At 39.2% G+C, this 17,763-nt stretch overlaps 1 protein-coding gene across 2 annotated transcripts in view; it reads right to left on the reverse strand.

Annotated features, from left to right (window-relative positions):
• Positions 1–17,763, reverse strand: part of PLCB1 (phospholipase C beta 1) — a gene marked incomplete at both ends in the record, with an annotated part of 691,313 nt that overhangs the window by 450,151 nt on the left and 223,399 nt on the right. For both annotated transcript variants that reach the window (XM_079720111.1, XM_079720112.1), the window contains one exon: positions 6,604–6,672. In XM_079720111.1, coding sequence (XP_079576237.1) covers positions 6,604–6,672 — 69 coding nt within the window. The remainder of the gene's footprint in view (positions 1–6,603; positions 6,673–17,763) is intronic.

Genomic DNA, 17,763 nt, shown 5'->3' on the forward strand with positions numbered 1-17,763 from the left:
TCAGTCTCTTTTATTGGTTCCTCCTCATCTCCTCAAAGTCTAAATGCTGGACCAAAGTCTAAATGCTGGAGGTCCCAGGGTTTAGATACCAGAACTTTCTTGGACACCTACCTTCCTTAGGAGACCTCCCTTGTCTTTGAGCTTTAAAGAATCAAAGTTATTTATAACTCCATGGCCAACCTTTCCCCTGACCTCCAGATTTGTAGATCCAAATATGATATCAGATAGAAGTCTAATAGGCATCTCAAACTTTAAATATCCAAAAACCAAGCTGAATTTTTCTGTTTAAATGTGCTTCTTCCTTCCCATCTCAGGATATGGCAACTCAATTCTCCCACTTTCCCAGGTCAAAGCACTCAGAGTTGTTCTTGAATCCTTTCTTTTCCCAGTACTTCCCATCCAATGCATTGACAAATCCCGTGGTTCTGCCTTTAAAACATATTCAGATTTTGGTGTTTTTCTACACCTTTTGGTCAGAATTTATCATCAACACTGACCAGGATATTTGCAACAGCCATTTAGTTGGTCTCCCTGCTTTTTTCTTTATCCTCTGTGGTCTGTTCTCAAGGCTGTGGCCAGTGATGTTCTCAAAAGCTAGGTCAGATCTTTGTCTCTCCCCTGCTCAGAACATTCAGATCCTTTCCCATGTTTCTCAGAGGAAAAGCCAAAATCACTAGCATGGCCTACGAAGCCCAAAATAATGTGGCCCTCAGCCACCTCTCTGACTTTCACCTTTCTTTGCTGCACTCCACTGTAGCCACACTGGCCTCATATTTGGTCTTCAAATATGCCAAGCTTGTTCCTACCTCAGGGCCTTTGCTCTTTCTGTGCCCTCTCTGCCTGGAATGCTTCTCCTTCTCTTAATTCATGTCTCTGCTTATATGATCTCATCTTATCAAGAGAACTTACTCACTAGGGCTTAATTAAACAAGAAGCCTCTTTATCACTCATGGTCTATGGTCTCCTGTCCTTGCTTTATTTGTCTCTGTGGGACTTATCAGTTATCTGTTTCCCTCACCCAGAGGGGTGCCGGAGGGAGCCTGCTCACAGGGCTGAAGGCTGTGGTATATACTGCTTTCCAACTCTCGGTGATGTCAGAGTGTGGTTTGAAACCCATCAGGTTCGGAATATTCACCCAAAGGAAACCAGGAAACACAACAAACCAGGGATTTCCTTCCCTCCTTCCCTCCATCTCTCTTCCTTCCTTCCTTCCTTTCTTTTTCTTTCTTTCTCTTTTTTTGAAAGCCAGTTTACCACTACCACCGAAAAGGAATGTTATATGAGAACGTTCTCTACTCCGAAAAGGAATGTTATATGAGAACAGAGTTATTTGTCTTTTTTGTTCATTGTTGTTTTCCTAGTGCCCAGAACAGTGGCTGGCAGAAACAGGTACTCAATGTCCATTTGTCAAAACAATAATGAAATTGAAAAGCCATCATTTGTAAATAAGGATTAGGAAAACAAAACCTGATCAGCTTTTTAAAATTAATTTTACTCTAATCTACCTTATGTGATTGTGGTGATATTATATACAGATTTCCCCCATTATCGAAAAGTAGAGCATCCCTGTGAAAGTTTGCACAAGCTGAAATGGCATAAAGTGAAGAAGCAATTACCTTAGGACACATCTTGCTAAGGGGGACACAAAATAAACTGAGAAAAAGCAGAGATGCTCACAGACACAGCACAAACCTGGGGTGGCTTGATGCTGAGTACAGTTCCCAGGGAAGGAGCTTGGTGGTGCCCCGCTCAAGGCTTGCCTCTATAAGCGCCCCTCTGCCGCAAACAAAAGCTGAATGCTATTTTTCTGCTTTTTGCCATGTTCTGTAAAAGTGAAAATCCTCTTCAGATTTCTTTCATTTAGCTAAAACACATACTAATGTAGGCCTTTCGAAAAAATCGAAGTGGTGTAAAGTGAACTTTCGAAAAGTAGGGAGTACCTGTACCACCTAGAATTTAATTGTGACCTCGATATATTCAAGGTATCTGTGTTCAAATTAATGTCACACATTTGAAATACACTGCCTTTTACCGATAGGAGGAACTAGGTAATTGTCAGTTAAGCAAAAGAAGCAGTTTTCTTTGCACAAAATACAGTTTGAAAGTACTACCATAGACATATTTTTCAGTGATACTGCTGCATGCATATGGAGACTTGAATACAGGCAGCACATCGTTTTCATGGACTAAAACCTGGGAGGGCCTTTGTAACTGTGGTATTACTCCCTCAGGAATCCAAAGCAATCCTAGAACTTTCAAGAAGTTCACATGAAAAATTTGACATGTCTTTCTTCTTTTCTTTTCTTTTTGTTTGCATAAGACCTTATCGTGGTTCAAATGTTACCTGACTTTTTTTCTTAAGTTCACCTGATTTGCTATGACCAAAGTGAGAAGTTTTAGGTTATGTAAACCTGCTGGACATGTTTTATAATCTGTAAGATGGAGTGTCTTGGCTTGATTAACTGCCCTTAAAAGTTGGAATCAATACTTAACAAGACTTACACACCTAAAATCCTGTGCTCCCCTGACGCTCATTTCATAGATGAGGAAGTAGAGGCACAGATAGAAAGAACAACTTAAGCTCGTTAATGGCAGAGTGGGCAACCAAAACCACCCAAAAACATCTCCACTTTCCTAGTCCCATCTACTTTTCAACATTCCTAAGGATGAAATAATTCCTAAGAATCCTGAAGAAAAAGAAACTATCTTAATCAGAAATGCATTCAGAAATGCTGAACACTTTCTGAGATAGCCTATAGAAAAAATATATTTCTTGTTGTGTTCTAGAACATACACTCACACACACACAAAAAAAGTATCAGAAAACTTGCTCTGCACAATACACTGATATTTTTCATTCTAGCTAGGCCTAATTCATTTTATTAATGCTATGCCACTAACAGATCAGAAACCACAGTGATAAACACTCCTTTCAAAAGCAAAGATCCTTTTGAAATGAAGATCCAGAGAGCATGTGTATATGGCATAGACAAGATGTATATAACACAGAACCTTTCTCTTTACATGTGCTTCATAAACCTGGGGGCGGGAGGCGGGGCGGCAAGTTAGGGAAGGTGGACGGGGAGACAACGGAAAGAGCAAGAAAGGAAACATAAATACATTTTAGATTTCAAAGGATAAGATTTTTTTAGTGTGATTTTTCCTTTTGGATAAAAATCTCCCAATTTCTCTCCACTGAGAAATTTCAAAACTGATAACTTGAACAAAAGCTGTGTGCAGAAAAGCAGATCTGGAATCGTATGCATTGTGTTGGGAGTCTACATTTAAAATTCATTAATGGGGCAACATGTAGAAGCTTTTTCATGTCCTATAAATGTTATTTCAAATCACAGCAGGCATAGAAAACAGTTCATCTTCAACTAGATTGTAAATTTTTATATAATGAGATGCTGTGAAAAACAAAAATAATATGAATACACAGATAAATATTTGCAGGGTGCCTGGGTATTTTGATAAGTAGTATCTGCTCCACACATGTTCTGCCTTCCTCTCTGATCTATAAGCCCCCGCAGAAAGTCTTCCACTCAATCTGTCTTCATATTACATTGCCTTCTTGTCCTAAGTTCCCAAGTTTTTCTCACTCCATACTGGTTGGTGTCTTCACACTTTGTAATTGTCCTGCTGCTTCTGTTCTAGCCAACACAGTGGTCCCCTCTTATTTAGTTTTCCTCCTCCAGTCCATATGCCCCCTTCTATGAGGTGGCTATGCTGCAATCATTCTGGAATACTCTGGAGGAAACTAGCTTCTCTTTTGGTCCCTGCCACATAGAACTGCTGCCACATGGGAAGCTGGGAGCTGCCAGGGATGGTGTGCAGAGGTGGCCACCATGGGGACCCTGAGGATGGAAAGGGAATCCCTTCCAGCCCCTTGGAAGCTAGTTTGGTGAGAGAAAGAGGCACCTATTCTTTGGTGACAATTGTTTGAGCAGCTGAATGCGACTTCATCTAAACCCAGAAATTCCATTGAATTGTTCAATAGATTCCAATCATTTTTTAATAAATTATCTTTTTATTTATCCAGTTCAAGCCAAGGTTTTCTTTTGCAACTTAAAGATTTTAGAACTAGTATTAATACTTACTTCTTTCTTGCCTGTCTATCCACCAAGCCCCTTTCAGCCAAGCCCCTGCTCCAATCTCTCTTTATAACATCAACTTTTCCAAGTTGAGGGAAATAAATGTATCTGACTTCCTGCAAATCTGAATTGTAATTTTAATAATAATAAATACAAATGTAATGATGATAATACCAACAACAGTGGCTACTACTTAATGGGTGTTTACTATAGAGTGGTGATGAGTTCAGGCAGCGGTGTTCAAATTTTGTGACAAATTTACTTTTCAAAACCCTGATGCCACATTGCACATTTAATTAGATTCTTGTAGCATCTCTGGAAGTAGACAACAAGGATCAGCCTTGTTTTAAAGCTCTCCAGGTAATTCTACAAGCTCTTAAATTTGAGAACTTCTCTCCTAAATCTTTGCCAATGAATTATTTTATTTAATCCTTACAGCAATGATATGAAGTAGTCATTTATTATTAGTAGCATTAGGTATTAGTAGTATCACTATTTAGCCAGTGAGGAAGAAGTCTCAGGAATTCCACATAGGTAACATGTGACAGAACCCGGCTTTGAAAATATTAAAATAGATTGAGGTGCTTGAACCCCAGCAGGGAATAGGAAGTGAAAAAAAGCCAAGAACATGGATAATCCACAGAGAAAGCAAATCTTGGTGGAAAAAAACAGTAAAAACCAGAGCATTCTGAGTGTTGAAATCTGTCCTCAATAGAAGCCTTTTAGAATCTAATAGTGGTTTATCAACTGAGCAGAGTACACACCCTAGTTCTGTTCATTTCTCATCATTCAACAGACATTTATCAAACCACGTACAGAAATGAAACACTTAACTGATAAGCAGGCTGTGGGCTGCAGTAAAAGAGTCAAGCCTGAAAGAAAGTCTCCATGTGTCAGAAGAATTGACTTGAATTCCCTAAGCCCAGAAACAAAGGGGGTCTGATAGAGGGTAGGCAACTGTCTTTAACCAATATTGACAATGAAACTTCAAGTTAGGCCAATAAACTTGCATTGAAAGACAAACTTTATAACTGTTATCAATATAGTTCTCGGAGCTATCAATAACAGGCTTACATGAAACCTGGTTGAAATGTTGTTGAGAGAAGAAGAAAAAAATTGTTTTCTACCCTGAAAATTGAACAATTTTAAATCATCAACAAAGCATTAATGATGATAAGCTTGATACAAAACCGAAAGACCAAACCATTGAAATATCATTGTATTACTAAGAGATGAATGTAAATAATGGGCCGTTTTCACATGAAACACTTATAGAAACCTTCTTGAAAATAATTCCGATTATTCTCTCTTTTCATTTTCCACATTTTCCTGTAGATCATCTTAACCCCTTCAGCAATAAAAGCAGTATTTGCCTGGTTGCTCTATGAAAAAATTTACCAGCAACTACAGCACTGTTAGGTATCTGAAGAATAATCATTGTAGGTGACTTTTTCCCTTCCTGCATCTCCACAGCAACAGCTAATTTTTGATGTCAAAGAAAGTGTTTTGACTTTTTAAGGAATAAAACAAAAGTTGCAGGTAGATACTCAAATAGAAAATCGCTAGTTTTATACCAATTATGGAAGGAGGCAAGAGTCCCTGAATGGCACCTGTACTTCCCTATTTGCCAATATTCTCTCTGTGCTACAAAAGAAGTCTTTAAAGTACTAAAATTTAAATAAAGTAAAGAGTAGTTTCCCACTCTGATGGCAAGTCAACACATCTTGCTACTATACCCTACCAGATAATCTAAATTTTTAAAATATATGTATGTTTTATTCAATAATTTTTTTTGGCCACACCACATGGCATACGGGATATTAGTTCCCCGACCAGGGAATGAACCCACGCCCCCTGCAGTGGAAGCACGGAGTCTTAACCACTGGACAGCCAGGGAAGTCCCATATTCAACATTTTTAAACCATCTTCCAAAACGAAATAAACTGCAAACACTGCTTTAGATATTTCTTCAGTAAGTTTTTCAAACCCAAGCTAGTTGACATTCCACATAACTGATCCCAAAGTCTGCGGGTGTTCACTAGGAACATTTGCAGAAAGATTTGACACTCTCTGGCTTCATGGATGGAATGATTCCAACTGCAAAGCATTTGAGCTAAAGGGTCTTGTTTATCTGTCTAAAAGGTTAGTTCACGTATGCTTACGAGGCTCAAGGAATTTTTCAAATACTTTTAAGCACGTTTTGAATATTTAGAATTACCCAGTAACTTTGGCATTGTTTGTTTTTTTTTTGTTTTCCAAAACAAAAATAAGATTTGAGGGCATAAAGCAAGCCCCATGTCCAACTGCCTCTATATTTGCTCGTTGTTTCCGTCTTTTAACAAAAATGGTAGTGTTGAGAGCATACTGGTCTCTGAAAGGACTGGCTGTTTTATTGCATTTTATAACATCTACAACAGAGAAAATTTTAACTGGGGCAATTAATGGATACCAGGACACAGCTAAATAATCAAGGCAGCAGCTGGCATGTGTACTACACTCCACTTCCTACCTTGGGAGCCTTGGCGTGTTTCCCACATCTGGCATCTTTGACAAGGCTGAGATCTAACAGCTCCGTCTCCTGGAAGGCAAAAATGTGAAATCGTTAAGCATACACACAGATCTTTTTTCTTTGTTTTATAGCATTGACATCACTTTAAAAAATAATATTATCTTAAGACTGGCCTGAAAATTTATCCGCTGTTGGGATATTTTTCCTCTTACATGCATTGCCTATCAATCGAATTGGAATGGAAACAAAAAGAGAGCTACCTGCTAGTTCTTCAGTTATATATATATATGTCATAATACATTTGGGAATGTATCATATGTGTGGTTTGGGTCCCCACCCTATCCTGAAAGCCACCCCTAAGTCATGATGAATCAGGCCTTCCTGTTCCCTTGTTGAAAAATAATCCTGAGAGTCACTCTGAGTGCAGGTGAGGATTTGTGAGTGGGGTGGGGGATTAGGATGGGGAAGTGGAAGGAGGTGCTCCCCTCAGCTCACAGGATACCCAGCCCACCTGGCCAGGTAAAGACGCAGACCTGCCTCCCCTACCTGCACCCCAGCCTTCTGCACACATCCCTTATGCCCTGATCTTTTCATTTATTCATTATATATTATTGAACACCTATAACATGCAAGTTACTCTAGGGTACAAGACATATAAGATATGGCTGCTTCTCTGGATGGACCTGTGGAGTAAAGTATATGCATAAGACAAGGGAGAGCGTGCTAATGCCAACTTTAAAGGTAACTGCTGAGGCGGGGGGTGTGGTCAACAGAGAAAAGAGCATTTTTCCTTGAGAGGCTCAGAAGAAGGTTTGTGGAGCACAGAGAAGTGGGGAGGGAAGGGGCTCACCCAGCTGGAGTGTACCACATGAGCAAATATCCAGACAAGAGAGGACCAGAGGTTCGGGCATAACCTTGAGGTTTTTATGGCCCTTAGTGCTCAGAGCAGGAGAAAAATGCATGGGAAGCGGGTGGGAAGAAGAGGGGGATAAGGGGGCATCCAAGAGTGAGGAAGATCACAAAGGGAGGCACAGTGGCAGTGGGGGAGGGGATCCACATGGCCGACATTCAGAATTCCATTGCTGGGGCACAGAACATATGAAGAAAAATCATGGGAGATGAGACCAGAAAGGGATTTGGGCAAAAGGATGGAAACCCTGAAAGTCTGGCTAAGGGCACTGAGCCATGAAATTTGGGACACACACGTCACCGAGTTATACGGTGAACTCTGCCACCAGCCAGATGAGACTGTGGTGCAATAAGCAGAGCCATCCAACCTGTTTTCTAGAGAAGGAGCCAGTGGGATTCAGGCATCTACCCCCATCTCCCAGCGGGAGGAAATGCATCTGGACAGGAGCAGCTGTAATTTCTCATAGGCCCCAACATCTACAAGGACTGGCACCACGGGTTCCCAGACAATTCCTTCAAACAGCTGCCCCTGATTCCAAACGTTTGGTGCAAAATGGTCTGATTATTTTCCTGAGCCTAAGGTTGATTTCATGATTGCAGCATAATAAGGGTCAAAGATGAGGTGGAATCTCTCCACTGGGGTGCAAACCACACAGCAGGTCCAACAGAACACCTGGCTCCGCACACCTCTCCGTGGACTGCAGGGAGGACAGGAAATAGCGTCTTCTCTTCTTTTGCTCACACTGGCCTTGAGAGTTTGCTTTCCCCCATTTTAGTGAATTTTTTAACCCATTCTCTATTGTGCATGACTCTGTGGAAACCCTCCCAAAGCCTGGGGCGTGACAGGTGGCAACCCAGCAAGAATCCTGTAAGACAGAGTAGCGGGCGCCATGGTTCCCCCAAGGATGCACCAGCCACAATATCAAAGGTCACCTAGTGATTGTTAGAAACCAATGGAATCAACTGCTGGACTCAAGGCCTTACTTAGGCAAATGCATACAAAGCATTCAGACGTGAGGAGGTGGAGCATTTGGCCCAGGTTTCTTCATCTCCATGGCAATGACAGCAAAAGCATTTGTTAAAAGAGGAGCAACAAGAAGAGAAACAAGCTTGAAGAAGCTTTATCTAGAAGACCAGAACTGAGTGGAGTGTTGAGAGACAGGAGACCAAATGAGGGTAGAGGTGTTAGGGACAAAGAAGAGAGTGATGATATGGAGGTAGAATTGACTAAAGGAAAGTCAGGAGGCGTCTACAGCTCTAGGGGTTCCAGCTTCCTTGCTGGGACTTGGAAGTTTGGACAAAATGATACTGCATTTTGGAGATGCTGGCTTGAGGGCTTTATCCAAGTGGAAATGCCACTCATTAATTCAGTCGAGCATTACTTATTGAATGCTGCAGTGTGTTAGGTACAGGCTAGGTACTGAGGAATGATATCTCAAAATACAAAGAGGAGCTCATGCACAAAGCTAATGATTATACTCTAAAGGAGACATTTCAAAGTGCACTGCAGACGTGGACTACAAAGGGCTATGGCATCTTTTCAGCTGACGCACGAGGAGGAAAAGGAGTTTGCCAGCCTTATAATTCTGTGTGTTCGGTGGGGAGGGTTCCAGGGAGAGGAAACAGCAGTTACAAATGCACAGAGTCAGGAGTCCTGTGCGGAAAACAAGTCACTCTGGACACACAGCAGAAGCACGTGGAGAGTTATCAGTCACTTGTGAACTTAGCAGTAGTTATCTGCACATCCTCTTTGTAATTATTCACAAAACACGGACATGTATGTTTGATGGTTTGATGCACTTTTCCATAAACGTGGCATGACGTTTTATATGTATGCAGAATAAAAATCACGCACACATACTCGGTACATTTTCCTAATTGTATAACATTTTCTATTCAAGGAAATTCCAGTTGAATTAACAATAGACTTAAACTTTACTTGTTTTTACACACAAAGCCCAAATTGAGTTCACAAGGAAATAGACCTTAGCAGGCAGCATTCTATAGACTTTTCTATTACAGATCATGAACGCTGTTTTCTACTTTCAGCTCAAGAGGAAACATTCATTTCCCAAGTCACAGGGGGGTAGTTAGCGCCAGCTGCCCTAGGGTTTCATTCTGGTAGTATAGCGACTCTGGAGCATGTGTAAAATTGTGCGTGCAGGAAAACCACCGCAGGGCACTCTCAGCGTGGGTAATGTGGCATAGGAAAGACCCAGGTGGAAATCCATCCACGGACTCATTCGGTTAGAAAGGCATGATTAAAATAGTCTCCCACTTCTATTAACACACAACAGCCACGCCTCTGGGATTTAACTACATCCTATTTGCTCCTCCACTAAAAAGAAAATGAGGAACTCAATGCATGGGACCACAAAAATGTTACTTGTGTCATTAAAACTTTTCTAGGTTAATTTTCTTGTGTTAATAGTTTTAACATCCCACTTTCATGATGAGAAAGCAGGAAAATGGTCCCTTTCTCAATTAAGAGTTACTGTTTTCCAGTTTATGGGATTTACTATTCCTTTACTCTTTTTTTTTTTTTTTGCAGTACTCGGGCCTCTCACTGTTGTGGCCTCTCCCGTTGCGGAGCACAGGCTCCGGACGTGCAGGCCCAGCAGCCATGGCTCACGGGCCCAGCCGCTCTGCAGCATGTGGGATCTTCCCGAACCGGGGCACGAACCCGCGTCCCCTGCATCGGCAGGCGGACTCTCAACCACTGCACCACCAGGGAAGCCCTACTCTTTTCTTTAAGAAAGGGAGGCCCCGTGATTTTTAAGTGGAAAACCTGGGTTTGAAGAAGGGCCCTAAAATTAACTAGTCATGTCTTTGGCCAATTATCAGACCACACTTAGCATTAATTATATCTTCTATAAAATGAGTATGATAATACTTTCTATATCAGTGGTTCTCAAAGGCTGCATTGGAGTCACCTAGAATACCTGTTAAAACATAGATTGGCTGAGCATCATCCATCAGTTTCTGGTTCAGCGGGACTGGGACAAGCCTGAGGATGTGCATCTCTCAGGTGATGCTGTTGCCACTGGTCCATGGAGCATACTGAAAAGCCCTGATGTACTAATTCACAGGCTTGTTATTATAAGGCTTTTTAGATGAACATGATTGATAAAACTATACACTACTTATACTGTGTTGTATGACGAACTTAAAACAGTCATTTCTTTATATAGGGAGCTGTCAAATAAAAATTTTACACCTACTGAATGCAAAAGTGTGCCTAATGGTGAATAACCTAGGCTCAGATTTGACTTATTAAACATAAACTATCGAATGACAAATGCCACTAACTCCTATTCTAATGTGTCCTTAGCATTAAATTTTACTCTGTAGAATAAATGCCTCTGTTCAGAAATTCAAGCAATCATTGAAATTGTTTTATTTTTGTTGAAAATGCTACACTATATATCTTTTGTGTTACACTTCATAACATTAGAGGCATTTAGAAAAGTGAAAGGAGGAAATTTGTTCTCTCACCTCTAAGCCATCCAACAAGGAAAGGTTGTTGGGGTGCCCAAAGGCCTGTGGACTACCTGAACCAGCAAAGGAAGAATGAACTAACAGAACCCCTTTATTTCCAAGGCCCACAATGGCCCCTGCAAAGCTTGGAGACCACATTCCTAGGACCCCCGATACGTGCCCTGAAGTGTTGACAGATGTGCCTTCTCTCTAGGTCAGTATGGACAAAAGTGAATTAACAGTAATCAAGGATTTACTTTTGATAGTTTGAATGCATGATGAGAAAACTGAGACAGACGAGCTAAGGGAAGACAAAATTGTCTCTGATATTTACTATTCAGCAGAAGGATTTCAATCCATCAACCACCAACACACTGTGAAGTAGATGATCCATGAAATGCACTGAAAACTCAAGAAAGAATACAATTTAAAACTCAACCCTCTTCCAGAATACCAATTTCTGTGCATTGTCACCAAATTCCATTTGTCACCCAGTATAATAATGTGCTTCAAGTTCACACAATATATAATCAGAGCAACGATTACAGTCATAAACATTATACAGGGAAGATATTAATGGCTGGGTATGTATACCTCCCCATGTGGTATATTCATTAAGTTGTTCAACCTCGATTACCCAAAAGTAAAAGACATTAATATGTTTTATTGACTGCCAACCCCGCCTAAAATGTCCAATGTTTAAATAAAACAACTTTAGAGTCAGTTAATGAAGTGTTTTATTTTAAAGAGAAACAGATAAAATAGACTTTTTGTTCCTTAACTTGATTCCACTTCTGAGGGAGTGAAAATGTATTTAGTATACCTCTCAAAAAATCCTTGCACCCTGTTTCACCTGGTCTCTTGTTGTCTTTATTCCTTAGCCTCGATTTTTCTCTTTTTTTTTCCCAGTCTGCAATGGAGACTCAGAGTAGGAAACATCCAAGGAAATGAGATGCCCAGGTCATCAATACCAACACAGCAGAGAAAAAAGAAAGTTGATACATATGGATTTCTTTATTTAAGAAATTCTAGGTTTAATATGGTGCAAATTTCATAGAACTAGAAGGCAGAACACTTAAGTTGTCTCTCGGAATTATCATTTGTAACCTATGCATTATTAAGCCAGTTACCATAGATGTCTGTGCCTTGAATCCTTATCTGTCAAACAGAGATGCCAACATCAGCAATTCCTTTCTCAGTGGGCTGCTGTTCAATCAACTGAGATATTAAACTGAGATCTCCACCTAGCAAGCAGGGAGTCCTGCGTAGATATAAATCCTTATTCTTGTAACAGTTCCCATTCTAAGTGAAAGGGAAAAGACCCCAGTAGAAAAGCCAAAAATGGATATGTAAAGCATCTAGAAGAAAAGCACAGAATGCAAACAAAGAAACAAACAAAACGTGATATGAAAATCTAGTACTCCAGAGATAGTTCATAAAACAAAATAAGAGAACAAAGTAAGAGGCAACTTGTAGAGGAAATTTGTTGTACTTTTAATGTTGCAGTTAAATGTGAAATATCAATAAGATTAATATTTGAAATGGAGAAAAAGCAATGAACTAGTTCATGTGTTATGAACTGTAACTATTGACAATTTTGAGCCAATGAAATAAAACTGAAAAATTAATGTAATGAGATAAAAGTTTCCTATCACTAAAAGAGGCAAAGTCAAATAATATAATTAATAATAACAACAGCAATAATACTTTTAACAACAGAGAACCAACCACGTGCCGAGAATTGTAAGATAATTCGTACATATTATCTCACCAGTCTTGGCAGCAGCACTGTCATGAGTATTATATTCCTCCCCTTTGCAGATGAGAGAACTGACGGAGACCTTCAGTGACAATTGCTAGTCAGTTAAACAACTGCATCAGGAACCCAACATTTTGCCCACCTGTAGCAAGCCGAATTCCAAGCTGGCCATCACGACTCCTGCCCCTGACGCCCATGCCTCTGTGCAATCCCCTCCCGCTTAGTGCGGTCAGGACCTGCAGCTTGCTTCTAGCCAACAGAGTATGGCAAATGTGATGGACTATTCCTCTCATGATTATGTAACCTTATACAGCAAATGTGAAGGCATCTTGCAGGTGTCATTGAAGTCTCTGAACAGATGACTTAAATTTAACTGAAAGAGAGATATCCTGGGTGTCTTTCAAAAGAGATCCAGCAATGAGAGACTCAAAGCAGCAGAGATGCTTATTTGTTGGCTCTGTCCTGTATCGTCTATGAAAAGGGAAGTCCTGTAAGAGCTAAGGGCCTCAGTCCTATGGTGACAAGGAACTGAACTGTGGCAACAACATGAATAAGTTTGGAGGAGGAACTCCAGATCCACAGAACACAGCCCAGTAGACACCTTCACTGCAGCCTGTGAGACCCTAGGCAGGTGAGACCCTAACCCACTTGAAACTGTGAGATAATACATGTGTGTTGTTTCAAGCCACTAAGTTTGTGGTCATTTGTTATGCAGCAATAGATAACTAATACACTACCCCCATTGTTTCCATGTTCTACTGCATTTAATTAAAACACAAATGACTTTACATATGTTGGCACTCTTCCCAGTATAAAAATGACTGCAATGCTGTCATCTTTTTTGAATATGTCCAACAGGAAACAATTACTGTAATGGAACCACAGACTTTGGGAATGGGGGGAGATCGCAGATGAGGAAACTGAGTCCCAGAGAAAAATATACCCATTGATCAAGATCATTGAGACTGAGCACAGGATAGGAAAATAATTCATATTCCCCCAGACCGATTTTTTTTGCTAAAGAATTATTTTTCAGTATTAATAAAATAGCATGAATATTAACTGAGTGATACAAATAGAAAAATAACATTTCTTTGTTCATGTACAAGAAAAAAAATATCATGATAAATAGAATGTAACAGTAATTTGAAGAGGCTGTGAGGCTGGGTCCCCACAAGGCAATGTGAAGTGTATTGGCAAATATCTATTTAACTTTTCCTTTGCACATAATCAGCAAGACAGTTCAGCTCCTGGTTATGCAATAGCCAAATTTCCTCCTTCTTACTTCCTTCTTTAGCGCCCTGAGAAACTTTTATATATTCATCTAATAATGAAAAGTTGCTTAAGTTGAAAGGTAACGCAGCTGAACATAAAATTATGTCCATAGTACCAAACTTTTTATTAAGATATAATGTTAATAAAACTTAATTCTAACAACATGTATGTTTATAACTTGATACATTCATAACTCCATGCATGTACGATTGCAGAAGGAAAAGTTTCTAGGCCATATTACTTCAGAAAATATCTTTTAGCAATTTTTTAAAATGATAAATGAAAAACTGGGGAGATTTAAAATAATAGTAACTGGGATTATTTTAAACTTATTTGGTTATCGTTTTAAAAACTGAAAAAAAAAGACTCTATAATCAACATGGAAGATCTACGCATATGCTAAAGATAAATTCAGAATATAATGAGAGCTGATGACCAATGTTTTATTTTCCTAGTTTGTATTTATTAACAGGGATTCATGCATTTTTATGGACAAATAATGATATTGCATTTGTTAAAGACTCAGAGTTTTTTTTAAATTGTATTACAGTGATAAAGATTGCATTGTCACATTTTTCTATTACGCCTGTGCTCAGCAAAAGTCCTGATTTCAGTCTAATCAGATTAACTAGAAACAGCATTCATCATTTGGCAAATAGTGTCATAATTGTGGAAAACTATCTTTGTGGATATTTTGGGTGAGCATAAAATCCAATCTCCATAAAAGGTCTCTTGAAAAGAAATATGGAAATGATATCGATTAATCAGGCAAGCTATTTCCGCTTGAGAAGTCCAGATAATTTAAACATAGCCAGACTTTCCCCTTAAATCATCTAAAATGTTATTTCTGGTCTACACCTATTTCCCTATGGCTGAACAGCCAGCCAAGTTTTTTTTTTAATCTGGTAGTGCAAGCCGCTTCTAGTCTCTTAATCTTATCCTACTGTAATATTTGAGAATATCACTTATCTGCTTATATGACTTAAATTCTTTCACTTCCCTAGACCAGCAGTTCTTAAAATGTGGCCCCTGGACCAACAGGCTCAGCATCAACATCACCTTGGAATATGTGCAAAATGCAAATTCTCAGGTAATACCCGAGACCTACTGAATCTGAACCTCTGGGGTGGGGTCCAGCGATCTGTATTTTAATTACACTTTGGGATGATTCAGAAGCAATATGAAGTTTGAGATCCTCTGTCCTATATATTAAAGAGAAGACAACAGCTGCGCATAGAGATGGCTAATTCCCCAGGGCTAGAACTTGTAGGACATTCTGTAAGATATTGGACAAGCTGCCTAGATCCATGTAAGAAACAGTTGCAACAGAATCCTAGAAACAATGAGAGAACTGATAATAAGACTGTTTGAGAAAAGTCTTCTTCAGACTACTGTCTTTATTGGTAGCATCAATAACACTATAGATTAAAGCAGTGATTTCCTCATTGTGCCCTGGAGCCCACACAAAGTCAAGGAGAGGTTCTAAAGACGCTTGGCCTATTTCCTGATGTTGTGATTCAACCTTGTGCATGAGACAACTGAGCTGGCAACTGATGTATTTCCTTTTCTTTTCAATCACACAATCATGGAATGTCTGATGACTTCCAAATTTTCTGAAGTATACAAAAATGGCATTTATCCTTTCCTTCCCTGGTAGCCATACTGTAATGTCTAACCAGATTGTCTCATTTTTTCTCCTTCAGCTAATCATTCCTACATATTATCACAAATGTTTCTGCCCAGAAGTTTGTTTTTACTTTGCCATGCCTCTCCCAGGATTCTGGCAACCACAAGATTTTTTTTTTAAGATTTAATAAAAATTTTTACTGCTTAATCAAGGACATTCTAAGGCTTTTTTAAAACCTGTGATTCATGGAAATTAAACAACATACTCTTGAACAACCAACCAATGAATCAAAAAAGAAATCAAAAGGGAAAATAGAAAATATCTTAAAACAAGCAAAAATGAAAACACAATACACCAGAACTTATGGCATGCAGGAAAAGCAGCAACCATAGGATTTTGATGAACTTTTAATCTCACATGACACCCTGAACATGCAAGGAGTTAATATAGCTTCTAAAATGAAATATTTGAAGTTGACAAGTATGTAATAATGTCACTTTTTTTTTCTTTTCAAAGAAGACTTGCTTCTTAAGATCACTTTTTGCTTTCTGGTAAGACAAAAGGAATCCAGCTGAGCTTCTTCCAATGCTCATTTGTTGGGATAAGGACTGGATATGTCTAATGGGGAGTACCATGCTTAATGAATTGTCCCTAGAAGAATAGTCACTTAGTCAGTGAACACATCATTCCCAAGGTCCTGCCTGGATGCTGTAATTTCACCAGAGGTAAACTCTTTTTCATTCAACTATTGACCAACCTCAACCCTAATGTAAGTACACGTAATGAAGCCAGCTGTTCATGTCAAGAACTTTATATAATAGAAAGTTCACTAAATCCAGGGTGATTTTCTACTTTCCAGGAAGTTTTAATAAAGCTCCTGTAGGAAACTATTAACACCCACCCTGATGCTTGCTGGTTCCCTTTACTGGCTGGACATCCATTCCCCAGGGCCTGCCTGATTCCCTCCTAACAACTGACCCTCTGACCTTTGACTGTCTTTGGCCTCCTGGAGCACTTGACCCCCTTGCACAGAGAACGGGAAATGCCTGGGAGGCTATTTCTGCTCAGAGCGCTACAGCTAGGGGTGACAGGTGTAGGGGCATGAAAGCCCAGCTACCCTGCCTTGGGGCAGAACACACTCCCAGGCTGAGGCTGGGACTTCACCTGAAAGCTCATCCTGGGTTGGCTTCTGTTCCTTCACTGTCCTGTTTCCTCCACTCTCTTACTCTTGTCTCCTGGAAACCCTTACTTAATAAATCCCTTGTGCGCAGCCACTTGTATTTAGGTCTCTTTGGAGAACATGATCCAAGACAGCTATCATTTGCAAATAATCAACTTAGAAGTTACTCTTAAACTCAAAAGCATTCTGAATCACATAAATGCAATTTTTTTGAATCACATTTTTATATTTATTATCATCTTTGGCCTTTGATATATTTCTGTATATATTTGGTATATTTATTATTGTCTTTGGCTTTTGATATATTTCTGCAGATTTTTAGAATTCTTTAATTTTCTTTGAAAACAGTCTTAATCATTATGATATATCTACTAAATGAGCATTTTTTGAAGCAGTGAGTTCTCAGTCACTGTACACTGTATTTTATCTTGTATCATCTTTAATCAGGTTTTAAAATATTTTGACTATTTCCTAGGAAATACATATATGAATATATATCATCTAATTTAATGTGCAAATAGTTTTCTCTTTTTCTTAGTGAGAAAAAACTATAAAAAGCATCAGCTTACCTAATTCCCAAACCAGAGTTCATTTTTGTCATATTCAGGGCTAAAAAGAAATATTTTCATACCCACTATATTTTAGGTCACTTTCTTTTTGGTAAGGATTTATTCCATTTCAAGCAGCTACTCTGGCTTCCCTTCTTTAAAAAAAATATATCCTTAAACATACAAATTTTACTCCAAAGATGAAGAAAAATAATTCATTTCATAATTTCATTAGAACTTCAAAAGTGAATAAAGATGACATTTTTAAAAGCTTTTATATAAGTAGCATCACTTTTCTAAGCGTTCTTCACAAACACTACCAGTTTAGTATTACTACCTCTCTATGAATGGTGAGGGAGTTAAGTGAAAAGCAAACACAGTCAGA

The sequence above is a fragment of the Hyperoodon ampullatus genome (assembly GCF_949752795.1).
Source record: "Hyperoodon ampullatus genome assembly, chromosome: 14".
Classification (NCBI taxonomy): domain Eukaryota; kingdom Metazoa; phylum Chordata; class Mammalia; order Artiodactyla; family Ziphiidae; genus Hyperoodon; species Hyperoodon ampullatus.